The sequence below is a fragment of the Alternaria hordeiaustralica genome (assembly GCF_023758085.1).
Source record: "Alternaria hordeiaustralica strain BMP 2776 chromosome Unknown scaffold_33, whole genome shotgun sequence".
Classification (NCBI taxonomy): domain Eukaryota; kingdom Fungi; phylum Ascomycota; class Dothideomycetes; order Pleosporales; family Pleosporaceae; genus Alternaria; species Alternaria hordeiaustralica.
The window spans coordinates 97963-125609 of record NW_026056805.1 but is presented as its reverse complement, the minus strand read 5'-3'; the positions used below and the strand labels follow the sequence as shown (position 1 = coordinate 125609).

The 27647-nt window shown below is 52.6% G+C and overlaps 10 protein-coding genes across 10 annotated transcripts; 4 read left to right on the top strand and 6 right to left on the bottom strand.

Annotated features, from left to right (window-relative positions):
• Positions 1–471: 471 nt before the first annotated feature.
• J4E84_009869 (uncharacterized protein) lies at positions 472–1251 on the top strand (the record flags this gene model as incomplete). Its single annotated transcript, XM_049392429.1, has 1 exon — positions 472–1251. The coding sequence occupies one exon, from the start codon at positions 472–474 to the stop codon at positions 1249–1251; it is 780 nt and encodes a 259-aa protein (XP_049239836.1).
• A 637-nt stretch (positions 1252–1888) lies between these two features.
• Positions 1889–5721, bottom strand: J4E84_009868 (uncharacterized protein; the record flags this gene model as incomplete). The annotated part of the gene is made up of 4 exons (XM_049392428.1): positions 1889–2551; positions 2607–4445; positions 4500–5391; positions 5456–5721. The coding sequence occupies 4 exons, from the start codon at positions 5719–5721 to the stop codon at positions 1889–1891; spliced, it is 3660 nt and encodes a 1219-aa protein (XP_049239835.1).
• A 765-nt stretch (positions 5722–6486) lies between these two features.
• Positions 6487–7158, bottom strand: J4E84_009867 (uncharacterized protein; the record flags this gene model as incomplete). The annotated part of the gene is made up of 2 exons (XM_049392427.1): positions 6487–6966; positions 7024–7158. The coding sequence occupies 2 exons, from the start codon at positions 7156–7158 to the stop codon at positions 6487–6489; spliced, it is 615 nt and encodes a 204-aa protein (XP_049239834.1).
• A 1768-nt stretch (positions 7159–8926) lies between these two features.
• Positions 8927–10467, bottom strand: J4E84_009866 (uncharacterized protein; the record flags this gene model as incomplete). Its single annotated transcript, XM_049392426.1, has 2 exons — positions 8927–9290; positions 9344–10467. The coding sequence occupies 2 exons, from the start codon at positions 10465–10467 to the stop codon at positions 8927–8929; spliced, it is 1488 nt and encodes a 495-aa protein (XP_049239833.1).
• Positions 10468–11507: 1040 nt separating this feature from the next.
• J4E84_009865 (uncharacterized protein) lies at positions 11508–14699 on the top strand (the record flags this gene model as incomplete). Its single annotated transcript, XM_049392425.1, has 6 exons — positions 11508–12846; positions 12897–13159; positions 13209–13402; positions 13452–13774; positions 13829–14542; positions 14596–14699. 6 exons carry the CDS (start codon positions 11508–11510, stop codon positions 14697–14699), a joined length of 2937 nt encoding a protein of 978 aa, XP_049239832.1.
• A 614-nt stretch (positions 14700–15313) lies between these two features.
• On the bottom strand, positions 15314–17845 carry J4E84_009864 (uncharacterized protein; the record flags this gene model as incomplete). The annotated part of the gene is made up of 6 exons (XM_049392424.1): positions 15314–15374; positions 15429–17379; positions 17438–17504; positions 17565–17641; positions 17698–17715; positions 17764–17845. 6 exons carry the CDS (start codon positions 17843–17845, stop codon positions 15314–15316), a joined length of 2256 nt encoding a protein of 751 aa, XP_049239831.1.
• Positions 17846–18422: 577 nt separating this feature from the next.
• On the top strand, positions 18423–18795 carry J4E84_009863 (uncharacterized protein; the record flags this gene model as incomplete). Its single annotated transcript, XM_049392423.1, has 3 exons — positions 18423–18567; positions 18617–18719; positions 18768–18795. The coding sequence occupies 3 exons, from the start codon at positions 18423–18425 to the stop codon at positions 18793–18795; spliced, it is 276 nt and encodes a 91-aa protein (XP_049239830.1).
• Positions 18796–19054: 259 nt separating this feature from the next.
• On the bottom strand, positions 19055–20420 carry PGK1 (phosphoglycerate kinase; the record flags this gene model as incomplete). The annotated part of the gene is made up of 3 exons (XM_049392422.1): positions 19055–19821; positions 19874–20294; positions 20355–20420. 3 exons carry the CDS (start codon positions 20418–20420, stop codon positions 19055–19057), a joined length of 1254 nt encoding a protein of 417 aa, XP_049239829.1.
• A 701-nt stretch (positions 20421–21121) lies between these two features.
• Positions 21122–24594, bottom strand: J4E84_009861 (uncharacterized protein; the record flags this gene model as incomplete). The annotated part of the gene is made up of 7 exons (XM_049392421.1): positions 21122–21760; positions 21898–22014; positions 22064–22118; positions 22812–22877; positions 22929–24036; positions 24085–24351; positions 24411–24594. The coding sequence occupies 7 exons, from the start codon at positions 24592–24594 to the stop codon at positions 21122–21124; spliced, it is 2436 nt and encodes an 811-aa protein (XP_049239828.1).
• Positions 24595–24777: 183 nt separating this feature from the next.
• J4E84_009860 (uncharacterized protein) lies at positions 24778–27282 on the top strand (the record flags this gene model as incomplete). The annotated part of the gene is made up of 4 exons (XM_049392420.1): positions 24778–24924; positions 24976–26214; positions 26265–27092; positions 27148–27282. The coding sequence occupies 4 exons, from the start codon at positions 24778–24780 to the stop codon at positions 27280–27282; spliced, it is 2349 nt and encodes a 782-aa protein (XP_049239827.1).
• Between the last annotated feature and the right edge of the window lie 365 nt (positions 27283–27647).

Below are 27647 nucleotides of genomic sequence, written 5' to 3'. Positions count from 1 at the left end.
CGTCCGCTAACCGCCGACATATCAATACCCACTATCCCCACTTCAACTCACACCTCAGAGTCTTCCTTCCCGGAACCTCTGAACTCAAGTCTCGCCTCGCGCAACTTCAGTTCGCCGTCTTCCCTCCCGTTCGACTTCACGTCGACCATCACGGCTTCTCAACAGTCATCATGGCTTTCTTCACCAGCTCCCCACGCCTCCCGGCAACCACAACATACGAGTCAACAAGCATTCGCCCATCCGCAGTCGGACTTCGTGCTCTACGATCAACCTCAGGTCTCCCAGCGGCCTCTGCGAGCACCGAGCGCGCCTCAGCCTGGGCATACGTTTAACAACGGCCAGCACTTCTACGCAAATTCTGCCCCGTCATCTACTACAGAATTCCAACAGCCACGGTTACGCCAACGTCCTCCGGTTCCACTGTTTCCCAGCTCTAGCAACAACATTCCTCAACTGCACAACGTCCCAAACATGGCAGGTACGACGCACGCTTTCCCCGCTCTCGATCGCGAGCTCACGTTCCCCGCAGACTTGAACAGCAACAACTCCTTCGACTCGGGCGCAAGCCTGATGTCCAACTTCAACAACGGAGGCTTTTCTATGGACCAGGTGTCCGCATTCACGGCGATCAACGATCCTTCCGTTGCCGCCGGGTCTACGCGCACCGTGTCCCCCAAGGACATCTTCAATGATGGCTTTGGGTCTGCACCCCCTTCTACGGCGTTCACAAACTTAACTTCCCCTGATATTGGTGATTCCCCCTTCATCAACGACAGCTTCGAGTGCTCCCCGATGTTCAACGGCGAGCCTGTTATTTCCGACACGAGCGACTGGTTCTCCCTGTTCCCCGAGCAGGAGACCAAGATTCCTGATACTGTCTATGCACCTGCTGTCTCCATGCCCATGGACCGCACTATCAGCAGCCAGTCTATGGAGCGATCTGGTTCTTCAAGCACCGGCTCGCCCCTCGTTTTGGACAACTACTCTCGACGCAAGTCATCTGTCACCAACTCACCCGCAACAAACGGCATCAGCAAATCTCGTCGGCGCAAGGGTCCTCTGCCCAGCATCACCGTCGACCCTAGCGACAAGATCGCTCTGAAGCGCGCACGCAATACCCTTGCTGCTCGTGAGTCGCGACAACGGAAGTTTGACCATGTCAGCACCCTCGAGGCTCGCAACTCTGAGCTCGAAGCTGAGGTCGAAAAGTGGAAGAGCATTGCTATGGCTCATGGATACAGCGGACAATGAATGTCCTCGTCTCTCTCATATGGTTCCCGGTGGTCGTAAGGAGCTGGTGAAGAAACCAGCCTTGCCTTTCGGCAAAAGTTTTCCTATCCGTGTTGTTTCCCGCGGTATTTCCTTTCGCTTCTGTCGCCTCCCCGTCACTGGATGGATGGTGTTTTCGCGCTTCTGTCCTTATGTTTTATCGCCGGTGTGCAGTCTCCCCCTTGTGGTTTTCGATTGACTCCGCCTGGTGCAGGTGGTAATGTGGTGTTGTTCGTTTCTGATGCACTCATAGTTGCGGAGAGCTTTCGTGCTGAAGTCTCCGGGATAGTCTCCTTATATATACATTTACACGATTCACGAATGACTCTTTGCCGCAGTGACTCTTGTGATGTTGTATGACTCAGCCTTGGCCAACTCAGACTGTGGCGATAGTGACTGTTGCCTATGACTCCCACTAACGCATGCAGATTAGAGTTGTACTCAAAATCGGTTACCAGTGCTGTGATTCTGACTATTTGAAGTCGTGCATAAAGCCTTAGCCTCAGTCGCCCACAAACTCAACCACTTGGTATCCGCCCTTTTCCCGAATGCTAGCTGCTTGCATGCTAGTTTCCATATCGCATGACCATCCCCGGCTTTGTAGCCACGTCAAGACTGCCTAGATCCACAGCGGATCTACGTCAACATCCTCAACTTCACCACCTCCAGCCTTGCCTGCAGCCCCGCCTTCTTTGTGTGCTTCCTTGCGCAGCTCGACAACGCTACCCACTGGCTTGCGTCCCGTAACGAGCATCGAGATGTGGTAGAGTAGGTCGTCAGGGCCTAAGACTTTGAGGTTCTTGCCCTCTACGGCCTTGTCGTCTGCTGGTAGGAGCTCGTCGTTGTACAGGACGAAGTCGCCTAAGACGTGGCTACCCGCCTCGTCATCCTCGTCCCCTTGATCTTTCGGACCCCAAACCTCAAGGTCCAGCTGGGTGAGCAGGTTGGGTAGATTCTTCAGAATCATGCTTGAGTCCTGCTTGCTGTTGAACGTGTCCTTCGTCAAGAGAGTTATGTGACGAATCCATGGGCTAGGTTGACCCCGGCGCTTCACACGCCCAACCTCCTGAGCCCTGATTGATTCGTTCGGCGGGGGTTCGTATTCGATAGTAGTACGGCACAGTGTCTGCATATTCAAACCCGAGCAAGACACCAGATAGGAGCAGATGAGTACCGCTACTAAGTGAGGGTCGTTGTTGAAGTCATTCAAGATTTTATCTTGCTCGGTCTGACTCAGATCAGTGCGGAGTTGGAACGCGGAGAATTTAAGGAGCAGTAGGACCTGTAGCCACGTATTAGCCTCTGTCTACCACACAGTTGCAACGAACAAAGCTTACCTGTTGGAGCCATTCGGCCTGAGCCGGATTGCTCACCCAAATCAAGACCTTTTCCTGCCTAAGTACCACAATTTCGGCGAGGATTCCCAAAAGCTTCCTCAGTTTAGGCGCTCCCTGGCAATGCCAATGAAGAATCTGCTGGACGTCTGTTTCGATGTCTGTGTGCTTGTCGACCGGAATTTGCTGATCAATGGGCACACGCAGGCGCTTTTGGCCTGAGCGCATATCTTTGAGTATGGTGAGAGCCGTCATCTTTTTCTTGCGCTTAGCGGCCAACTTTGTGGCTTTGTAGCTGTCGTCAAGGAGGTATTTGAACCCAAGCCACGAGCTCAGTAGGCATAGCTTTCTGTAAGTCGTGGTGTTCCACTCCACGTTCTTCTTCGAAGCTGTCTTTGCGAAGAGCGTCTCTGAGGTCTTCGCTACCGCTGCATCGTAAAATGCTCGTTCGGCTGCATTGAACTCACAGTCGTACACCAAACGCTGCACAGCGGGAAGAGCGGCTCGCAGGGGTACACCGTTGATCTCGGAGGAATGAGTGCGGCGGAGCATAATCTTCCTTAGGACTTGTGACATCTTGGATCCCTGCTCAGCCATTGTAGGCGATACTATGGGGTTGAAGATGTACTTTACCATGGCCTCCTGACAGTACTTGAGAGGGGCACGCCGATCATCATCCGCCACAGTGTAGGGGTTGAACTTTATTAGAATTGAGTCGAGCGGGCAAGTGCCACCCATAGCGAAGACTGGGCTGGCTGGTTTGGCGAAGTCAGCATCGACGAAGCCGAGGGAGCGGAGGTAGTTCTCGTCTTGTAGAGCTGGGTTCTGGAGGAACTCCATCAACCCACAATACTCTTTTAGACCGTTGAACGTAGGGGTACCTGTTAGTATGTGTCTATACGTGGCGCCAAGATGGTTGATAGCCCATCCGATCTCGTCCGATTGAAGGCGGATCTGGTGACCCTCGTCGAGTATAATCCTGTGGATCATACCATACATCTGATGGGGGCAATTGACATCAATGCTCTTGTAGGAAACGCCTTCCGACGTCAGTTCTGCAGCGGCCTCTTTCTTGCTGATCCTTCGCTCTTTCGCGCGCTTGTCAACCAGCCAGTTCCATTGTACCTTTGGGCCGTGGCGAACAGCCCAGGTAGAGTAGCTGGTCAGGATGATGGTATCCGCATTGCACTCCTCACCGTTGAAAATGTCGTGGCTACGGGTGAGCCTGGCGGCCTTGCCTTTACCTTTGAGGTAGTAGACGTTGGGGTTCGCCGACTTCTTGGAAGGGCCGTAGTACACAAGGATTCTGAAGCGCTCTGTGAACTTGCAGATTTCCTCGAGCCACTGGGCAATCAGGTTTTGCGGCATAATGATTAGCGTTGGGCGCGCTTCGGGTACCTCCTCGCCATCTGCAAGCTTCTTCCGGCGTTCGTTCGAGCGGAATAGTAAGAGCCCGAGTGTTTCGAGGGTCTTTCCAAGGCCGCAATCTTCTGCGCATAGACCTCCATTTACACAGCCTTCTTCGAAGTCGACCATAGCGTTGATGCCGGTGGGTTGGTGAGCATCTAGGAAAATGTGCTTCATGAAACCTTCCATTCTTGGCTTCTCAGGGTTTGGGATACCCAGCCTGTCGCAGGCTTCCTCGTGATTCTGCCGTTGATACGCTGGGTTGTCTGTCCACTTCGTCTGTTCTCGGTAGGCTTGAATTTCCTCGGCAGTAATGGTCCTCAGCTTCGTCAGAGGTGGACCTCCGATTTCTGTGTTGTCGTTCCCTTCATTCAGCTCTTGATTGAGAGTGCTGAGTGTGGTCCCATTGATCGATTCTATCATGTCGTGAGAGTACTAAGCACAGTTAGTTAGAGATGGGTGATGATAATTTTCGTGGCTACAGCTTACCTGAAGTGCCTGTACGGCCTCTGATGCTTCAGCTTCCTGGACCTCGTTGCCTCCAAGAATGAGGACCATGTTGTGCAGGTCGACGCTATGTTGCTCTTTGCTCTCCACAAGCGACAGATTGTATCTCCAAAGGCGGCACTTGAGGTCTATTTCTGTAGCCTCAAGGCTTACAGCTTCCTCTACCATAATGGTGTACAGTTCTTGTCGGTTTTCGGCTGTTGGGGCTTCGGGTACACCTTCGGGGGCGGGCACCTCCTGCGGCCCAACTTCTTCGTGCTCTTCTTTGAGGACGATGTCCTCGGTTTCTAGCGAGAACCTCACCACCACATCGTCCTGCGCTGCATGGTTTTGCGCATCCTCGAAAGACAATCCTTTCGTGGCTACAAGAGCCTTGCGCCGCTGCTTGTGGGTACTTAGATCGAAACGTCGGTTTATCTCTTGCCAGAAGCCGTCTAAGCTGTAGCCACAGAATGACTCAACGACAGTTGTGGTGGTGGCGTTGGATGGCAGATCGGAAGGCTGACCTTTGGTCCACTTAACGACAGCCATACCAAGCTGTGGATCAGGCTGCTCAGCGTCGGGCTCGGCGTCGGGCTCAGCGTCGGACTCAGCGTCGGACTGATCTGATTGAGGTTTGGCGGATCGTGCGGCGCTTGTCTTTGACTTCTTCTTCTGCGATTTAGTGGTGGTCTTGGATCCTCTGGCGCGCTCTCGCTTCGCAAACAAAACATAATGGTATACTGTTTGGGTCAACGTCTTGTTCTCCAAGCGCGAGCCGTAGAAACACCCTTCACGATCGACCTTGTTTTCTTTAACAAGCCAGTGTGTCAGCCAGGCATGCCAATCAATCTCATCCTCGTACTCGGGGAAATGTGAATCCTTGTCAAACCTCCTGCAGAGGTAGGGGTACGAAGTCAGTATATGTCTCACATGCACTTCGTACAGTCAGAACTTACCTGCGACCGTTTTTCTCTCCTTCTCTGATCCAGGCATACAGATTGTCGAAGTCAGCGACTTTCTTTCCGGGCCTGAAGAGGTCGGTGTTGATGAACTTGCTGACAAAGATATCCCAATACGGCTTAACAAACGATGACTGCCGCCATTCCTCAAATGCTGCCTCCGTGTCAAAGCAACCGAAAGAGGCGATGACCTTGTTCTTGTCCTCGTATGGTCTGCGCTTACGCTGTCGCTTCTTAGAAGAGGAGGAGCCGCCTCTCGCCATTCTAGCTAGTCCTGGCTGTGAGCTTGCAGGAGATGCCCAGGTGTGCGGTGGCTACTTGTGAGGAAGCACTGCTCGATGTGCGCGAAGTTGCCCAGGTGTGCGGTGGCTACTTGTGAGGAAGCACTGCTCGATGTGCGCGAAGTTGCCCAGGTGTGCGGTGGCTACCTGTGTGAGGAAGGTGTCGTTGAACGGTAGTCAGCTACCTGTGAGGAAGGTGTCGTTGAAGAGTAGTCACTGCTCGCGCGAAGATTTGCGGTGGCTGCCTGCGGTAAAAGCGGTCTGTGCCCTGCAAACGCAGTGTTTGCAGCACAACACTGCGATGACGTAGCCGTGTAGAGCTTCGAGCCAGCTTCACCGTGAGTTAATCTTTCCCGGGCGGTGGCCGCCGATTTATCACGCCCTGTTACTATATGAAACGTCTCACGTGATTCAAGAAAACCTTGGAAGTACTGAACACTGTGGAGCCTACTTTGATGTCAGGCTACCTTATTTGGATGTTTACGTATTGATGTAGGCTCTAGGGTGTTCAGAATATTCCTTGAATGCGCAGCTTCGGATAGCCTGTGTCATGGCGTTGGAGAATTGCTTGAGTACCTAACGATAGGTATCGTCGGCTTTGGGAACTGTGACTTGCATTTCTTCCGGAAGACCCTTACGGATCTGGGTTGCTCACAGATCTCTCAGAATTCGGCGAGCATCGCCATTCTTTTCACGGAACTCATTTAGTTTCTTAATCTTGTAGTCTAGCTAATAAGCGAATCTAAGCTATGACGTTAATAGGCATAGTTTTCGGTATGTCGTGGTGCTCCAGGTGACAGCGGATCCGCTCTTGCGAAAGAGAACAGACGAACTATCCGCATACGCTGCGTCGTATTGTTGACGTTCCTGAGGGCTATACTCGCATTCGAACACCATGCGTTGGACGCTTGGCAGATCTTTGTCGAGTCTTCTTCCGTTCAGTGTGGATGCGTAGCTTCTCCGGACCATGAGACCCTTGAAAGCATTGATGATGCGAGCGCTTTGTTCCGTGCTGGTGATACCCTTACGCTTCTTGGGGAAGGCCCAAACATTGAGAGCCTCCTGGCTGAACTTGAGAATAGCTATTGGATCGGTGGCTGTGATGTCCGTGATCTCGGAGAGCGGCGGGCCTGCGGGCATGTCTGGATCGTCATCATGGTCAATCTCTGAGTCTCTGGGGTTGTGATCGGATAGTAAGTTGCTGAGTTCGTTGAGTTGATGGGTGTACTGTGGTAGGTTAGCAAAGGTGAAGTCAAAGGTGAGAGAAGCTGCCGTTAAACTTACTCTGATAGCTTGCTCGGCATGTCTCCATTCCTGCCCTCTCTCACCTATATCCAAATTGATGTGCTTGACCGGAATGTCTTTGAGGCTCTTGGACTCAGACTTCATCAAGTGATAGTTCCACAGCCTGACTTTCATATCGAACTTGTTGGCGTGTTTATCCGAAGCCTCTGACACTAAGGTTCTATTCACGATAATAATAGAAGCGGGCTGACGCGACTCTGCTGCTGTGGTCAAAGGGAAGCGGTAGCTGGTACTGCTCTTGCATAGATCAAACGGCGAGGTTCTTCAATACCTCGTCGAAAGCCTCCCAGTTTCAAAGTACGGTGACGGAGACATTCATGTTTTGTGTTTCGTACGTAACGCCAGAAAGCACCCTGGAGGTACTCGCTGATATTCCCGTTGAGGCGCTCATGTCAACATGGAGTATGTATACGCCTGGAGTACACACGAAGGCGCAGACAAAAAGGAACAGACTCTTTGTATCTGCCTAGGTGTCTCCCCAAGAAAACTGTTGTCATACGCAGGTGCTGGGATATATCGCGTAACAGCCTTATAATAGCTGTGCATTGCTGTGGATTTGTCAGAGTAGCTCTCTAAACGTCTGTTATACTAAGCGAAGTTTTATACCGCGTGGCAGCGTCGTAGCAGCTTTAGGCTTCCCCTCCACGGGTCCGCTCAGCCATATACAAGCATTATACCAGCGGATTAGTAGTTAGGTAGGGCACTAGATAGAGATACCTAAGCTCATCACATCCCCCAAAGGAATGGCAAGCTGGGACAGCAAGCATCCATGATGGCTTGCCAATCGTCGGAAGGGCAATTCTTGCGCATCACGTCGCCAGAACCGCGTTGCCATCTACCAACGTATCGGCTGTACTACACAGCTGCTCAAACTGCTCAACAAGACAGCTCCCGTCACTAGGAATAAACAAGAGTATGTCCCAGGACAATCTCCATCAACGCCTTGCCTTCCATCGAGCTTTCAAGTTCACCACGGCCATCACAGGCGATATACAGGCAGCGAATGAGGCCGGCATCAAGCCTGTGTTGATCTCCGTGGGTCTGGATGGATGGGCCTGCGACGTGAGGATGCTTTTGCCGTAGCTACAGACCTCAGCACTCCAGTTCGAGTTAGTAATCCACCTCCAAAAGCTTCAGTACGGCATGACGAATCGCTTCTCCGAGGTACATGGTGATATTTACTGGTGGACATACCATACTCAATCAATTCTGGAAGCCCTGGAGAGAGGCTCTGACCGTGACGATAAGGCCGACGAGCTTATGGCAGCATGGAAGCTCCTCCAATCCGGAAAGGACGTCTCCTTCGGCGTGACATGCGGCCGAAACTTCGTCAACACAGCCTCGCGATTTCCGACCAAGGGCAGATTTCATTAGCGCCTCTCATTCCACCGGGCTTTCAAGTTCAATGGGTGCGGCCGCCCCACATGCAAAAAAAAAAACTTTTATCAACAAAAGAAATGCAAAAACATACAACAGCGGGGATTCGCTAGTGGTCACCCACCTAACTACTAATCCGCCGGTACAATGCTTGTATATGGCTGAGCGGACGGGAAGCCTAATTCTCATTGTCCTATGGTCGTATGTGAAGGAATGGGCATTCGTGGAGGTTATGTAGTGAATGAATTGACGAGCAACCATCACAGGCGATATACAGGCTGCAATTGATGCTAGCATTACAATGTAAACTAGGAGCGCGTCCTGACTTGAGACTCAAGGTTGAGGACTTTGTTGCTTCCACCGCTCTTCGTCCCATGGTACTGGGGTGACACGACGCAGACGAGTGATAGATAATTGGGTTCCGATAGAGTTGCTATTTTGCCCAGGATACCCCAATGCAAAGCTTCGTCCCTAGCACGATTTCGTGATCCTGTTCAAGATACTATCAGGCTTCCATGTATATATTCTTGTCAACCGCCCATACAATCAAAGCCCAGCTACCACCGCGGTAGTGTTGAGTCTCGAAACCAACAGCAAGCGTGTCTCCTCCCAAAGACCCATAGGTCCTTCGCCACCATCCATTGGTATCATCTTGCCAACCACTCTCAACCTGTGCTCCAACAATTCGGCGTCCAGGGAGGCACATGGACACCTCATTCTTGAGACACACGGGCATACCATCACGCTTACTCTCAGGGTCCCAGTCCTCTCGATACTCTATAACTTCATTGCGCAGACTTTCGTGCACATCATCAGGGCAGATTCCAATCTTCCATTGTGGGGTGTGGTGGGCTTTCACCCATTTGTTTCTACAAGTCAATCAGTCTCATGTCAGCCATTCATGGAGAAGGAATTTGCTTACAACTTCCACTTCTCGATTTGGCCTTCTGTTTCAGTCATCACCTTTGCCACTTTTCGCCGTCGATCCCACACTCCACTCAGCTCTTCTCGGACGTTCTTTAGAGTTGCCACGCATTGTTGGAGGGCCTCGTCACTATCTTCCGCGTATACGTGTAGATCAGCCAGCTTCAAAATCGTCGACTGGACGGATATCTCTAGGGCTCTAGCGCCGACCAGACGATTGGACCGAGCTGCAACCTGGAGAAGCTGGGCAAGCTCAGCTGCATTCCGAAAGTCTTCTGGGATGGACAGCGACCCCTGCGGATGTTTGATTCTGATGTCGATATTGGCATAGTGTGTAATTTGCGCCAGGACTGGTATAGGCGTGTAGTGCTCAAGGAAGTCGACCCAAGCTTTCTGAATATCGATTGTGTGGAGCCGGTGTTGCAAGTTCCGCGAACTGCATCCAACGACGACGACTTCATGCGTTTCCCTGATGCTAGCGGATTTGTGGGACGAACCCATTTCGAAGGAAGATGCAGCTTCGACGGACACCGTTTTTCCGTTGAAGTCCGCCGAAAGCCTGCTGGCAAACTGGTCGAGTTCCTGCTGTGTATTGGCTGAGTAGGTGCTCACGGCAAAGAATGTGGATTGTCGAGTTCTTCCAGTGATGCAGTACTGGCCGTACCTTGTCTTGAAGGTTTGTGCGTTCTCTTCCCCGTACCAATTCAGCCGCCCAAAACAGGACTCTGCTTCGTCAGAGAGCTCAAGCAAATGCTCATGATGCTCAGCAGGCAGCGTAATAGTGCAACGCTTAATCACTGTCATGGACGTCTTGCTACATCGAGCGGTCTTGAGTGTCTCCAGGGAGGCTTTGAGGTTGAAGACAGTAAAGACCGATGCAAGTGCCCGTGTGTCGGAGGTCATGTATTGAAGTAACGTCTCCTCATCGCGCAATATCTTGCTGCTGATCTCCAGAGTGTGCAGGTCCGTACTTGGAAGTTCAGAGGAAGGGTGACATGGCCAGAAAGGCGAGCGCAACGACTGCTGTTTGTGGAGATCGTAGCCGGAGCCAATTTTCATGTAGTTGTCGTCCCACGGTATGCTGCCGTGTTCGCGGATATTAGACGAGAACATAGAGTCCATGATAGGCTTCGGTCGATGAAGAACTAAGCAAATGTAAAGAGACGTTACGGCTGTTAACTCTGGTCATGTCCAAGGGGAAAGCCAGGTTACGCGCATTAACATCGACGATCGAAGACGTCGGCCTCACCTTGCGTCACGAGCATAAACAGCGAACCGCGAACTGTGCCTAAGTTTGGGCTCAGCTGCGCTCAGAAAGCCATCGTGTCTGTCGTCGCATATCGAGGCGTTCACCGGCCCATACTTTGCTCAGCACTCAACGCAATCGTGTTGTAGTTCGTGCCACTGCGTGGTCCGGAGCTACACATTCTAATTTGTGCGGGGTAGAGAACGAATGAGCGCGCGATGCGAGTGCGCCGGTCGTGAGGACGCGTGCTCTGCAAGCCACCCCAAACAAGGCGTCTGCAAGCCAGGCTTCCTTCTATGCATTGGGTTTATTGTATTGCGGCTGACCAGCCACCCAGCCCTCCAGCCCTGCGATGTCTGCCCAGGCGAGTCCGCCCCACATGTGGCGTGGCACGGCCAGGCGCGTCCCGCTTCCTTCTTTCGTCGCAAACGTCTACAACATACCCAGAGAAAGTGCAGTTTGCAAGCTTGCAAATCATGCTATCCATACAGCAAGAGCAGTTTCCCAAAGATGGGTGACTTGAGAGGCCGTCGCTTCCCAAATGCCGGTAGTACATATCGCTCGTCACACGCAGCCACAATGCGGTAGAATGGGCGACTTCCTGGAACTAAGAATTAGTGTATGAAGCTCTAGACGCTTGCTCATAATTGCTTCAGGTGAGGCTGAGCCGACACGGCCCAGGCACACGAACCATTGTTACACACAGCTCCGAACGACGACTACCTTGCCCACAGCACACGGCAGCCGGAGAAGGACGAGCGCCACTGACATGCACTACAGACGCCATTTCTAGTGTTTCCGGGTCCAGACATCCTAGGAAATGAGAATGGCTATCGAGCGGTATAGATCAGACTGACTGTGGCATGGAGCTGTCGCGCTCCCTCTCATCGCCTCACATCATTTGAGCAAACTGAATATGTACAACTTTTTCCCCATCATGAGTGCCGGATCCGAGACAGGTTCTCAATGGGGTTGGCTATGTCTGGCTGGTGTTTTGGTCATACTTGCCGTGAGATACCATTACGCACCGTCTTCTGTCCTCTTCGAATCGAAAGCGCAACAGAATCCCTCGATGGTCTCCGCACCACCAGCGGAGAAGATTCAGGACGGGCCCCTACCAAAGCGCTTGATCGTTTGCGTCGACGGAACCTGGGGTGGGCCAGATGGCACGTTCGGAAGCCCACAAGGGAATATCAGCACGGTGTTTCGAGCCTTTGCATCCGTGAAAGAAGGCCCTGTTACGGACCAGGTGACAGGAAAACGGTGGCAACAGCAACGAAAGTATTTCACTGGTCTTGGAGACAAGGAAAATGCCATGAAGAACTTGTTCTCGGGCGCCTTTGGGTCTGGACTTCCAGCCGAGATCGAAAAAGTGTACGAGTACTGCTGTCGCAATACCAATGGCCCGAACGACGAGATCTATTTCTTCGGATTCAGCCGTGGCGCATTTACAGTTCGTGCCGTGGCGAACCTCCTCTGTTACATGCATGTACCCAAGGACTTGAACGATTTCTCAAAGCATTACCAAGAGATGTTGGAGCTCTACCCCACTGTCAGAGCGTCGAACAACAACGTGGGCGGACAGACCTATCATCACTTCATCCGCAGTACAACACCTCCCGTAGTACGTTTTGTTGGGGCTTTCGACACTGTGAAGGCATTCACAGACCATGGCTTGTTCGATGTTTTGCCCCACCCCCATATTCAGCATTACCGTCATGCATTGGCCCTAAATGAGGAGAGAGAGCAGTTCAAGCCAGAGACGGCGGCACCCGATATCAACGCAGCATCATCAAAACACAGAATCTTACAGGCTTGGTTCGTTGGTACACATGAGGACCTAGGAGGCGCGAACTCCAAGGATGGTCTGTCACTTTATCCACTACAGTGGGTGCTCTCTGAAGCCGAAGCTCTTGGTCTCACGCTTGGATTTCGACCAATTGGGCTGGAATACAAAGACACAGCGTACATCCAGGAGCCTCCTAAACCTTACATGGACGATCCCGTGAAGTTGGTCATGCCGCCACAATCGCAGCGCCAAAAGACCTCGAGCAAGCCGTCAGAAACGTCCCTGACACTTGAAAATGGAATTAGTGTTCGCCTTTGGGATCTCTGCGACATACATGAGAACCGCAAGGACGAGTTCCAGGTGAAGATCAACAGCTCGTACTGGGGTCCTGCGCACAGATTTGTTTGGACAATCAAACCTCGATGCATATTCGACGAACACGTATTGATGGGCTATTGCCCCACTTGTATGTATGCCCCATTCTATCTGATTATCGTAGCTGACTCTCGTCTGTAGCACCTGTCGGGACTTTCATCCATCCATCTGTGTATCAAGTGCTCGATGAGAACCCCAGCATCAGCCATGTGTCTGGCGGCTGGGCTTTCTCCAAATCTCTCGCTTTGTTTCGTCACCGGGCCATTCCAGATGAAGGTGAAATCTTCTGGCAAAATCCGTCACCGGCCATGCAGAAACGGCTCGAGAAAGTCCGTATCTTGATTTGTGGTGATGCTGGGGTAGGAAAGTCTTCGCTAATAAACAAAGTCCTCAAAGGCAACCTTGTATGTCCCCTTCGGCGAAGCAGCTGTCATTGCTAATTGTTTGGTCTAGTCTCAGGTCAATGCCAATACACACCAAAAGCATGATGTAGAGGAAGAGATTACGGGACCAGATCTTCCATACATCGTTCACGACTCGGAAGGCTTCCAGTCCGGAGCTTCCAACAAGGAAGCCAGCGCTGTGAAAAATTTCTTGACAACCCGATCCAGAGAGCCTAACCTCCCGTTGAGAGTCCATACCATCTGGTATGAAGTCCTTCTTTTTATGGAGTTTCGTGGAGGCTAATTATAGCAGGTATTGTATACTAGCCGGATCCGAACGCGAAAGTCGACCCGCCCGCGAGTCCGACAGAGATCTCTTCAGAGTGCTGAACGAGTGCAAGAGTACCATCCCTGTCGTGGTGATATGCTCCAAAGTGGATCTACTCAGGGCGACGTACAAGGGCCAAGTGCCCGAGGAGGAGAACGACGACCAACTGACATATAAGGAGCGTCGCAGGTTCGTTGATGCCAGAGTCGCAGAACGTGTTGATCTGTTCAAAGCGAAGATCAAGGAGGCATTCGTGGACACCTCTCAAGGGTATCCGTGCATGGCCGGTCCAATCTTCACAAGCGAGCGTAAGCATTGAATGCTTTTGATCTTTTAGGATGTTTGAGCTGATGATAGTGCAGAGGATGCGGAATCCATCAAGAATCTTGTTGAAGTCACATCCAGCAATCTGAAGAACAACCAAGTGAGAGCCATGTTTTCTCAAGCACAGGGAGTCCTGGTCGACGTAAAGGTCGAAGCAGCTATAAAAGAGTCTCTGCGATTATACAAGCACGCCGTACGAACGAGCACGGTTCCGCTGGCCTGTTCCGGCAGTGTCTCAACCACAGTGGTAGCACCAATGATTGTGAGCGCAATCAGTGGTATATTCAATTTCCACGGCATCAGCGGAGACATCGCTTGGCGATGTATGGCGAACGTTCTGGTCAGCAACACTACTGCAAACGTGGTGCAGTTGTTTACGCAAGCTTTGGGTAGCGCTGGTGCCGTCATGGTAGGGTCAGGCTTCGGAGCTGTGCCTGGAGCTGTACTCGGCACGGGCGTTGCAGCTGTGAGCATAGTAGCCGCACCCCAGTTCGGTAGAGCGTTGCTCATGTGCGCTCTTGATACCATAATCATCCTGGACCATGCATTCTGGCAATGCGACAACGACCAAAAAGAGGTGGAAAAGAAGGACATCGACAAATCCGCTGAATGGTTCAACGAAGGTCCCTGCAGCAAGGTGCATGAGGACATCATAGCTATGATTCGAGTTTGGAACCTATTGGATGCTTTTGACTACGACCGAATCGAGAAAGAGATGAATGCTATCGTCTCGCGGTACCGCTACCAGCCAGGTAAGTCTTCATGCAATCCTGCAAAGATGTTGGACTGACATATATCTTGGTAGTCGTACAGAATGTTGAGGAGCATCAGCAGCCCTCCTCGCCGGAACCTGCTGCTGGCAATCAAGTCGTTGAGAAATCGTTCTGGCAAGGATGGTTTGGTGGTTGAATACTGTGCCGGTGCACAGGGTGTGCGCCCTAGGCAGGATCGAGTCTGCGCGCAACCCAGATCTCGGAGGCATAAGATACTGCTCAACACTAGCATGCTGCGGCCATGGTCAATTTTGCTTGTTCTTCTTAGCGTACAGAATCTCTACACAATAGGACTTGTTCTTACTAGGTAACTGCTCCGCGCTACATGTTTCCACCTGCCTAGTAATAATCTCGCCTGGGCATGCTTCGTTGGATATCGTGTCTTCTCTCCACTCCCCACTTTGGTCGTATGTGGAGGAATGAGCATCACCGGGGCTCATGTAGTAAGCGTGGTAGCGAGCAACTATCAGGCCACTGCGCGAGGAAATGCGGAAGATTGGGTGAATGGTGGTGTATATGCCAGAGTATTTGAGTCCTTGTATGCGTCGGGGTGTCAATGGCAGAGTGGTATCTAAGATTGTGCTTACTCACTCACTATAGTAGTCTGTATGGAGCATGAACAATGCTATTTTGGGCATATTCGCAAGGAATGTAACAATACAAAGCCTTCGTGCCCCTGCCGTGATCTCTACCTCTATACCATCTATATGTACCCCCCTCTTGCCCAACAACCACAACCTCAACGACCCTTTAACACTGCACCCCAAACTTCCTTAGCGTCTCCTTACCCGTCGTAATCTTCATACCAATCCTACCCACAAGTTAGTGTTCAACACATCACCCATCGCAGAGACCATCGACATACCTAGCATCCAAATCAAACCCACCCATCTTCGTAACCTCATCCAACCAATCCTTACACTGCACCAGCATCTGCGGATTCTTCTCCGGATGCCCATCCGCATCAGCCTCGCGCCAGATATTCGCGGCCATCTCGTAGCGCGCACACGGCGCAGTCCAGTTATCTTTGAAGTTACCCGTGATGAGTAGTTTGTCAACAGGCAAGACTTCTTTCTCTAGGATGGCCTTGGCTTCAGCGGTTTGGTCCATGTTACGGAGGGTAGCAGCGCGCAAGACGTGGAGAATGGATTTTTCATCTACACCCTCCTTCTCCCAGTGTGGGTTGGCTGGCGATTCGCTCCAGGCGAGGTTGGCGAGGGAGACTTGGAGGTGGTCGTCTCGCATGCGCTTGTATCCGTTCCAGAAGTAGATCATTTCCTCGAGTGGAGAGACGCCGACGGCGTCGACGATGTCGCAGTTCCATTCCTTGGCGCGTGCTTCCCATTTTTGGATCTTGCGTGCGACAAAGATGTCGAAGGGGAGTTGGCGTGCCATGAACTTCTTCTTTCCGACGTTGGGCATGACTTTCTTCATGTATTCCTCTGCTTTCACACCGTATTCCTTCGCTTTGGTCGGGTCGGTGGTCTTGTGCTTTCGGTAGAGTTCGACGTATGAGGCGGCGATGATGTGGTAGTACAGCGCGTGGGACCAGTTGTTGAGGCCAATGCACTTCTCGAAAGCGAAAGCGGTAGCTTCGTAGTCGTGCATGTACATGTTGTTCAAGCTGCGTTCAAACCACGTGAGCGCCTCAAGCTGTTTTAGCTTCGACTCGCCCACCTCGTGCATGAATTGAACAGCCTCTTCCAACTTCTTCTCAGAGGCGAGCATCCTGGACTCCTCAAGTAGCCAGAGATGACTCTTGGGGTATCTTGCGCGCATGTAGCGGAGCAAAGCCAGACACCGTTCCTTCGGGTATGCTCCCTCGCCCTTTGTAGGAAGTATGTCGCAGAAGTTGGTGAAGCCATTGATGTATCCCATAAGCACAACTCCAGCCATGGCACCGTGAATGTTGTGGAATTTAGTCGCTTGCCACAGCATTCGCATTCCTCGCTCCCTATCGCCCTTGAAGCCGACGATCTTCAGTAATCCAGCAAAAGACGGCGGGATGAACGAGAGAATGAGCAATAACATGCCGAAACAAAAGTTGGATCCGGAGAGGATGAACACATCGACTGGGTGGTTGCTGAACGACGCGATATCTGCATCAGCATCTCCCTCATCGTTCAAGGTAAGCTTCTCGAAGTATTCGATAGCGTCTGGTAGCGAGTTGGATGGGTTTTCGTTCGTGGTAGGAAGCCCTGGTGCCGAACTTGCCGCGACATCCACCTTCTTTTGAGCATTGTCTAGCTCGACAGTAGCACCCTTGTCAGCGGCGACGTTCAGATGCCCCATGTATTCCACAGGCGTTTCACCACCAGTTTTATCTTCTGGGGCGTCCACGAAGTCGACGTCGTCATCATCGTCATCTGTGGCCTTCGCAGCTGGTGCAGTCACTGTAGTAGTCTGCTTCAGACTGGAAGTCGATGCTGCAGCGGACGGCCCAGTAGACGTAGGACCCTGAGAGCTCTTCAGAGCATTGCTTGCCCCAATTGATCGAACCGAGCCCTTGGAAGAGGGGCGCGATCCCACCGAGTTGACGCTACTCGTGCTCCTCTCCGCTAGAAACTTTTTCTCGTTTTCCATCACACCCTCCAGCGCAAGGTATGCTTTCCTCAATTTGTAGAAACTCTTGATAGCCTCCGTCAAGCTCTCGTTGAGCACACCAACAACGGCACTCATCAGCTGTGCCTCTGCCTGACATACCGCGTACTCGGTGCCCGGAGGGTATATAGGCGATTTATACGCGTTCGGATCTTTGCTAACACGGCGTTGGTGCTCGTACGCGGAGTTCTCGGCCACTGATAGGGCATTGGCAGCTGTCGACCATGTCAGTCACTGCATCTCCTTGACATCATGTTGAATATGTGATCAGACCTTCGCGTACGATTTCCGGCTCGAACCCCAACGTCGCCCGTATGAAGACACACACTCCCGCTCCGAGCTACACGATATAAGACTAGAACCGAAGTATGGGCCCGAGGGCTGGAAGGTAGGTGTGTACCTGGTGGAATGGACTGGATCCTTTGCTAAGGTGTGCTTCGGCGCTTTCGATATCATCGGCCATGATATAGGTGACGGCTGTGCTCGCGTGTGATTAGACTTGTCTGCGCCACTGTATTGGGTGGAGTTCGTACCGCTCATGGCATCCTCAACTGTGTTGTATTAGTACCTGCCTGACCTATGCATGCTTTTGAACTTACTCTGTGCCATTTCGCTCAAGGAATCTAAGCTCTTCGAATGCCCAGGCGTATGGCCCTTGAGCCAACCGCCGACTTTGAACATGCTCGATGAATAATCCCGCGCCGCGGAGAGACTGGTCGAAAAAAGGTTACCAGAAGAGGCTGAGGAAGAGAGACACGGAAAAGATTGAATGAAGAAAAGTAGTAAGTATATTCAAATCTCAGCGTGAAGCAGATACGCCAGCTAAGACACTGAGCGCGTGTCTAGACACCTACTAAAGCCCACCAGACGGGCGGTGCTTACAGCTTCGTCCGGCTACTCGGAGCTAAAGTACGTGTACGTCATGTTCATTATCCGTACTTTACCCTCCAATGCACTCCAGGTTTGGCTTGAAAAGAGTAGATGAGGTACGAGGGCGATAATAGAACACCGCCATGCATCACATGGAACTTTCTCGGAGCCAAGCTGCAACCTCGACGGACTCGTACCCCGCGAACCCAGTTGCCAGGTGCACCACGTGACGTCGCGCTAAGCCTTGCGGACAATCGCCGCCGCCGCTCCTCCGCTGTTAGAGCCGCATCACCAAAGCTCACCAAAGCCACAACACCGCGTAATCACAACTCGACTCACCCAAACATACCATAATATATCGCCGATCGCATCTCCCGAAAAAGTCACAATGTCCGGCTCAGCACAAGGCAGCAACGATATGAAGAAGGCCGTCGTCAGCGACTCCAAGAACGGCGAGCAACCACTGGCGCCCGAGAAGAAGCCCGCGACACAGCTAGAGGAGGATGACGAGTTTGAGGACTTTCCTGTAGAGGGTACGTTGGAATGGTTGAAGGGGGATGCATCAAGCTAACGTGTCTGCAGACTGGACTGAGGAGGAGACACAGATCCCCAACGGCAACACACATCTCTGGGAAGAGAGCTGGGACGATGATGACACGAATGACGATTTTGCAGTTCAGCTGAGGTAGGAAATTCATCTACTGGAGATAAAGATAGTGCTAACAACAACCAGGGAGGAGCTTAAGAAGCTGGGCAAATGAGCGATTCCTATGGTCGACACGAACAGACGCGATTCGAACGGAAGACATGACGACCCTTCAAACGAATGAGGATATGGCAAGCGCGAGACACATACATGGTTGAGAAAGTGAGCCCAAAGACTCCACGCATCACATCCATAGGCCACGAGGTGGAATGCGGTATCTTTATTGAACCGAAAAGAGCTATAGCTACAATCATAACTTCGAAGATATACCTTCCCTCATCTTGAGCTGCCGTTCACTTCTATGAGTGACTGGTTTACTTACTTGACAGGGCGGATACACCGGGCAGGTCCTTGCCCTCGAGCAGCTCGAGCGACGCACCACCACCAGTCGAGACGTGGGACAGCTTGTCTTCTACGCCGTACTTGGCGGCAACAGTGGCTGTGTCACCACCGCCGATGATGACAATCTTGCCGCTCTGCGCGGCGTCAACGGCAGCATCGAGTGTCGCCTTTGTGCCCTTGGCGAACTTCTCAAACTCGAATACACCGGCGGGACCGTTCCAGAGGATGGTCTGCGCCTCGCCAATGGCCTCCTTGTACAGCTTGATCGACTTGTCACCACAGTCGAGACCCATCCAGCCATCTGGAATACCGTCCTTGTCCTCAGCGTAACCAGTGTTGGCGTCCTTGTCGAACTTGTCGGCGGTGATGTAGTCAACGGGCAGGACAATCTTGACGTTGTTCTTCTTCGCCTTCTCAACAAGGTCCTTGACAGTCTTGCTGCCGGCCTCGTCGAACAAGCTGTCACCGATCTTGACGCCCTCGAGTGTCTTCTTGAAGGTGAATGACATGCCTCCGCAGATGATGAGGCTGTTGACTTTGCCGAGCAAGTTGTCGATCAGCTGGATCTTGTCGGAGACCTTAGCACCACCGAGGATGGCGAGGAAGGGGCGCTTGGGCTCCTCGAGCGCTTGCGCAAAGTAGTCGAGCTCCTTCTTGACAAGGAAGCCAGATGCCTTTTGTGGGAGGTCGACGCCGACCATGGAGCTGTGTGCGCGGTGGGCAGTGCCGAAGGCATCGTCTGTAATTGATTAGTACTCTCCATCTACACATAGTACTATGGAGTCCCTCACTGATGTAAATGTCACCAAGAGCAGTCAAGCCCTTCCTGAACTCCTCGACCTTGCTCTTGTCAACCTTCTGCTTCTTGCCCTCGTCATCCTTGTAGCTGCCCTCCTCCTCGGCGTGGAAGCGCAAGTTCTCCAGTAGGATGACCTGGCCGCCGCTAGCGCCGTTAACGGTGTCCTCGACCGACTTGCCGACGCAGTCGTCTGTGAAGGTCACGCTCTTGCCGAGGAGCTTCTCGAGTTCGGGAACAACCGGCTTGAGACTGTACTTTGCGTTTGGCTTTCCGTCTGGGCGGCCGAGATGCGACATGAGGATGACGGCCTTGGCGCCATTGTCGACAGCGTGCTTGATTGTGGGGAGAGCGCCGACGATGCGCTGGTTGTTGGTGATGTTCTTGTCGGAGTCGAGAGGGACGTTGAAGTCGACCTGGTGTGTCGCGGTTAGATTCGTGTTCGTGCTTCACACATAAGTCCTGGATATACTCACTCGGATGAGGACGCGCTTGCCCTTGAGGTCGACGTCGGCGATTGACAGCTTGTTAGAGAGAGACATGGTGGGTGTATAGTAGTACTGTGATGGTGTGAGTATAATGAAGTTCTAGTTGCATCAATCGAAGTATACAGCTGCCAGCTATATATCTCAAGTAAAGGTCCACTTACGTCAATGAGTTGAAGAAAGGAAGAAGCGTGGGAGGTGTTCAATGTTTGTTGTCGAGCTTCAGATCGTCATGGGCAGGCTTGGTGGGGTGTAGCGGGGCAATCCACGGGTTCTCCTGCATGCAAAGCTTCGCGCTCCTTATCGAACCACAAAAAAGCAAGTTGACGTGACCGGACTAGAGAAATTAGCTGAGGTAAAACACATTTTGCTGCCCGCGCGTCTTGGGGCTTGACAAAGTGGGCAGCCAAGGTCGACAGCCCCCGCGGCCGAGAGTACTCAGTGGTGTTGGGGTATCGTTGCAACGCGTCTTGCATGATCTCTCCACATGAAGAGACTTGGTAAAACACACAATCCAAGCATACACGCAAGGCGAACGATATATGTGCATGATGATAGTTTCATTCTGTATCAAATTCAAGACTGTACATAACACATCGACCGTATCAAAGTCAACTAACCTGACGCCGTGCAAATGCCCAACCAAACATGCTAACGCGCGAGACGCTCAAGGGGAATCACCCAATGCCACCATGACCCGAACTTATGTGTACGTAGAATATTTAAACATTGGAATTCGTTCGCATAATTGGATAGGCTTAGGCTTCATCGGCCGAGTTCGTCAAAGAGAGGTAAGCTGTCCAAGCAATACCCACGGTAGATACAAATGGCTGGCACACGTTAGTCGCTAGCATTATGACCTGGAGCAAAATGCTTACAATCTGGAATTGGATGGGCATGACTCGGAAGTTGATGAGCTGCACGGCCGGCCAGACCATGTAGTTGGCCTTGAGCGCAGGCACGTATACATCCTGGAACTTGCGCTGCACAGCACGCTTACCACCACCCTCAGCAACAGTCATGAAGGTGAAAAAGGCAGCCAGACCAGCTGGGGCGAACAGGAATTGATCAAAAGCCACGCGCTTGAGTGCTGGCAACCATGTCGCAGTCTTTGAAACGGGGAAAGTCCTGGACAGGAAGCCGAACCACCTGTGCTGGATTGGCGACATGAGGAAACCGTAGGACATGAATCTCGTGGTTCGCTCGAAATCGAAAGGCGGGGGGAGTATCTTCGAGTCGGGGATAAGGTCGTTCTCGTTGAACGGGTTCCGTCTGTCGAGCTCGTGGATTTCGATCGCCAGGAAGTCGTCCTTGCCTGGGCCGCCCTTCTTGCGTACTGCGCGCTCCCGCACAGCAGTGAGCGTCTGGGCTACTGTGTCCGCGATACCACCCAACACCTACAGATGGTGTTAGCCTCCCTATTTCGTCAAGTCTAAGATATGTCGGGTTCGGCGCAGAAGTCGCAACATGCGGTGTGGCGGTCGCGCGCCATGCCACTCGATGCGCATGGCGTTTATAACAAGGGAGCACGTACGGCGTTGGTGATCATCGTGGTGAGAACTGGACGCGCCGCATAGTACTGGTTGTACTTGCGCGTGAGCATGCTGACGGCCGCCATTTGGAGCAGGAATACTATCGAATGCAGCAGCGGCTGGAAATAATTAGTCGACCATCAAATAGTATCAGGAGCAGTGGCTCACAATCTTCCCGTAAATCCAGCGGCTGTTGAGCTGGTAAAGCAGTCTGTGTCTGGTGCTGTTCATGTTTAGTATGGGTCCTGTGAAAAGCTCTAGGTGTAGCGTTGCTCGAAGATCGCGATGACGTTGATGAAACGTAGCCGCAGGCCCGTGTGCGGCTATAAGTGGTCCTATCTGTTGCGGCTCAAGAGCGCGATAAGGAAATAGGGCAGGCGACAATACTATCGTGATTAAGAGCGGTTTGTGGTAGGAAGTGTAGCAGAGGCATGCGATGCGCAGCCGCAGCCCAGGGTTCAGTGCGGAGGTGCTGCAACAGTGGCGAGAATTTCACGCCGGGACCAATGACGAGTTTCAGACATCAAGCGACGGCTGGCATCAGCCTAGTTCCGCGCGCCTATGGCTCGTACTATCGAGCTATGTCCAAGGCGTAAAGTTGGGAGCCCGGATGTCTAGCACTTTCTCGTGGACCAAATCCGGTGGTGGCATCTGTGCTCCACTCTGCTGAGCGCCTGCTGAGCTCCACAGTGTGTCTCGGCGTCACAAGCACGACCCCAGCCATGGTCTACTACAAGCAACGGCGCAACATAAAGGGGAGCACACTATCTGCATCACACGCTTCATTGACTAAAGATAGTCTAAACTATAGGAGGTGTTGCGAGCTCACGAAGCTACAGCAACAATACTTGGTAAATCATGAATATCGACAGCTTCGTTGCTGACCAGATCGACTACTCGTATCGATTCCACGAACAATACTCCTGCCGAAAGCGCAAGAAACTTGAGGTCGGCCGTGTAGCAGGAGCCGGGTGAGAGTTGCCTGAGCACATTAGCCATTCGTTCTGTGACCCTTCTGCTTACTCCGACTTACCCGAGCCGTATGTCGGTTGTCAAGCAGATCAAATCCGCTGTATCGGTCCTCGCACTCTTTTGCTTAGCGTATACGACGTTTTCGTCAACGACCGCCGTCCCAAACAATTCTTTCTTATCCGCTCGAGGTCCGCCTACAGAAGAGACGGATGGATGTGATTTGTGCTTCCCTGAGTCTCTCGGTCTTTTCGCGATGACCAGAACTGCGAGCCTTCGCGTTTTGTCCGAGCGGTTGACTATGAACACATCCCACGTGAAGATCTCGCCAACCTTGACACTGGGCGGCCCAGACACTGTCAGAGTGACATTGACGTCGTTGTGTGAAGCATCCTGTTCGGGTTGATCTTGGGTATCTTGAGTGACAAGGGCGTCAGGATTGGCTGCGTTCGCGCTCTGTGTTGTGGAGCTACTCGGCCGACTAGCCTTGGCCAAGCTGAGCGCCTGTTCTGACGGAAAGTCAACAGGTGTCTTCCACTCGATAGCAATGTCTGGATGGCAATGATCGGACATTGTAACATTGGCCTCCACATTCAAGGTCAAGTAGTGACCCTTACTCCCGAGTGCTGGTGTTCCATCGGTACCGATATCAGGCCGGATCTTGTATAGAAATGTCAGCTGGTCACCAGGTTTGTGGCTCGTCGTGGTATCCAGCTCGTCGTTCAACTTTTGAACCTTTCCTCCATGTAGAGCCAGGTTGACTTTCTTGATTCTGACGTCGTAGGTAGCGAATTGAGCGACTTCCAGATCCAAAGAAGCCATTAAAGACAAGTCGCTTATTGATGCCTGTATTCTCGAATAACGTATCCTCCATATCAAAGGTGGTAGCACACGGAACAGTGGTCTTTGTCCGTTCCGGATTGGTCGAGCCATTTCTTTTGCAGCAGGGGCAGTCGGAGTGACCTTGCTGATACGCATTGCAGAGAGCCGTGGATGGACACCAACAAGAGCGGGATCATACTCGAATGACTGCAGCAGGTTCAAGGGTGTGGGTACGCCACTTGGGAGATAGTCATCCTCTGACGCGTCTTTTTGAGGCTTTTCTTCTGGCTTGAAGGAGGCTGTGGGTTGGAAGTACACTGCAGGCTTGTGAAATCTGCCTTGTGGGCGAGCTGCTGTTGATTAGATACGCTCTATGAGAGATTGACTGATTGTCTCACCTATGAAAACATCCACCTTCCAGATAACATAAGTATGAGCACTTTCCCCTTCACCATGGTTGACAACCGTAGGTTCATCTGTATGATTGATGGTCCCTGAGAAGATGACTTCTTTGGGAGGCGTAGCTTTTGGATCTTGATCAGACGGGGGAACCGTACTGAACGCAAAAGCTTCGACATTGATCACCAGTCTTGCAAGATATGACTTCAAGGTCGCTTCGTCTAACAGCGGTGTTTGGAAAACAACATATACGGCTAGGAGTTCATCTAAAGGCCTGTGCATGAGTAAGAGACATGCTAGTTGTATGGAATTGTTGGAGACGTACCGAGAAGTAGCACATTTCGTTGTGCTAGGAACGGCAATATGGAACCATTGTCGTCTGCTGCACCATCCCAAGAGTCGATCTCGCTCTTGATGTCGATGTCGGAACTCGCAGGCACCACAGCTTCCAGCACTGAACTCTCGGCAAACTCGAGGCTCCTGCGTGGCATCACCTCATCGTCTGCCATGATTTCCGCAGGACTATCGAGGTGAAGGTAGATGTGAAGGAACACGTGAATGTGGTGCCTGAACTAGGGGTCCTGCTTTCGCGCTACCCAAAGCGTCCGTGCGCCAACAAGTTCCACAACTTCTTTGCAGACAAGCGTTCTGACTTTGCCCATCCTCACGCGCAACCATCGACAACCGGCGCAATGAACGGCCCACCCTACGCGCCGCCAATGGCTCAAGCTTCTGTATGGTCAGTCGCGACAGCAGCCGATGGCAAGGAGTACTACTTCAACAAAGCCACCAATCAAACCACGTGGGAAAAGCCCGACGAGCTCAAGGACGATGTAGAGGTACTTGATCTCATGATCATTCGACAGCGAGACAATACTAACGCTGAAAAGCGCGCAATTCCCGGCACCGGCTGGACTGCGCACGTAGCAGGCGGCAGGCGATACTACGCAAAGACTGGCACGAGCGAGACTACGTGGGAGATTCCCGAAGTCGTCCAGAAGAAAATCGACGAGTACAGGCAGAGCCTGCAGAACCAGCGCCCGCCCCCTGCCGGTCCTGCGGGATGGCCAACGGGACCAGCCTCGAGCGCGCCTTCGTACGACAACAGACGCCCCGAACGCGACGAGTACCGCCCCGACCGACACGACCGCCGCGATGACCGTGACCGTGATCGCGAGCGCGACCGTGAATCTGGCTTTGGCGGCGACCGCCCCAACATCAGCTTCACGACCGGCACCGAGCTGCAGTTTTCTACTCCCCAGGAAGCCGAGGCTGCTTTCATGAAGGTGCTCAGGCAGATGAAGGTGCAGCCCGACTGGACCTGGCAACAGGCCGTCCGCGCCGGTATCCACGATCCCAACTGGCGCGCCATTCCCGAGCCGGAGAAGCGCGAGGAGGCCTTCAAGAAGTACTGCGAAGACTTGCGCGCCCAGGAGAAGCACAAGGAGCAGGATCGCCAGGCCAAGCTACGATCCGACTTCACCGCCATGCTGCGCTCGCACCCCGAGATCAAGTACTACACACGCTGGAAGACTGCTCTGCCCATCATCGAAGAGGAAACCATCTTCCGCTCAGCCAAGGATGACAACGAGCGAAGGGCTCTATTTGAAGAATACATCATCTCCTTGAAGAAGGCGCACGAAGAGGAAGAGGCAGAGAGCAGGCGTTCTGCACTCGACGAGGTCATGGGTCTGCTGAAGGGCTTGGACCTGGAGCCGTTCACGCGTTGGCAGGCAGCTGAGGAAAAGTTGGAGCAGAACATTGAGTTCAACAGCGAGAAGTTCGAAACTCTGACTCGGATGGATGTCTTGAACCAATTCGAAAAGCACATCAGGCAGCTCCAGCGCGAACACAACGATAAAGTCCAAGCTGAGCGACGCAAGAAGCACCGCGTCGAGCGCAAGAACCGTGATGCTTTCCTCGAGCTTCTAGACGAGCTTAGGAGGGACGGCCTGCTTCGTGCTGGTACTAAGTGGAAGGACATTCACAGTCACATCGAGAACGAACCGCGCTACACAGCCATGCTTGGGCAGGGCGGATCCTCGCCACTCGATCTATTCCGTGATGCTCTGGAGGAGGAAGAGGGCAAGTTCCGCACTCTGCGCCGAAGGGCGCTTGATGTACTAGAGGTACGCCGACCCCCAACTCCCTACTGGATCTGGACTAACTGTGCTACTAGCAACAACGCTTCGAGGTTACCACGTCGACCCCTGTGGAAGACTTCCTTAACGTTATGCGAAAAGATCCTCGCACCGCTGATATTGACGAACAGTCCATGCACAGCATATACAACTACGTCCTTGCAAAGGTCAAGAAGCGCGAGGAGCAAGACCGCCAGGACGAAGAGTACAACGAGCGCTCCACCGTGGACAAGCTTCGGTCAGTCATCAAGCATCTTGATCCGCCGGTGTCGCTGTCAGACACCTGGGAAGTGGTACGTCCCCGCGTTGAAAAGACAGACGAGTATCGCGCACTGAAATCAGATACCCTCCGCGAATCGGCTTTCGACAAGTTCATGTCCCGCTTGAAGGAGAAGGAGAGCGATCGCAGAGACCGAAGCAGGCGCGATGGCCGTGACCGTAGTAGGGACAGGCGTGACCGAGATCGTGAGTATCGCAATGGTCATTCTGACTCTCATCGTCGTCATCGTACACGAACTCGCTCACCTGAACATGACCCGTATGCTGCAGAGCGCCGTCGTGCGGTACAGGACAGGGAGGCGCGCTACAGGAACAACGACAGTACAGGCTTGTCTCCTCCCCCGCGCCGTGAGCGCCGAGACGACGATCGTTACGAGCGTTCTCGTCGCAGCCCTGGCGGTGATCACTACGTACGTGAGCGCCGCGAGCGTGAAGCCGAGCGCGAGCGATCCTATGTCAGCAGGGCCGACCCTCGTGAGGCCACCGTTAGTCTGCTAGACTACGGTGACAGCGGTGGTCGCACGTCGTCCGCTCGACGCCGTCGGGAAAGCGACGAGAGCTCTTCGAAACGCGATCGTGAGACAAAGGTCCGCAAAACTACGCCCCATATATATTGAGAACACGACACTAACCTCGTCACAGCGTGCTCGCTACTCTCCACGCCCTGACCGCAAGTCGAAGACGCCTGTTCCTGAGGCAGCCAGCACCATCAAGAAGGAAGAAGAAGACCGCGCCCTCCGCAGCGGAAGCGAGGAAGGTGAAATTGAAGAGGATTAGAAGTTCTCGCTGATACACCCGTCTCGTAGGATACAGGCGACTGTTCACCGTGCCCAGCCAGTTAACAAGTGGAACTACATGTGAGTAAGTTACGGTACCTTGTTTCTGACATTCATTCGATTACTCGGCTACGTTACCACTACACCCTTAGCTTGAGAGTACGTACCATAATCACCTCGTAGAGTGCGTTCAAAAAATAGCTAGAATACCAGAAGTTTCTACGATATTTGAACTACCATATGTTTGATGTACGTTCTGATATCAGCAGCAGTGGTCTGCTCTGACGACGATGAAAAGTATTAATATCGAACAGTCGATGCTCACACTGTACGAAGTGATTGTAGTCATTGCCATTCAGCGCTACA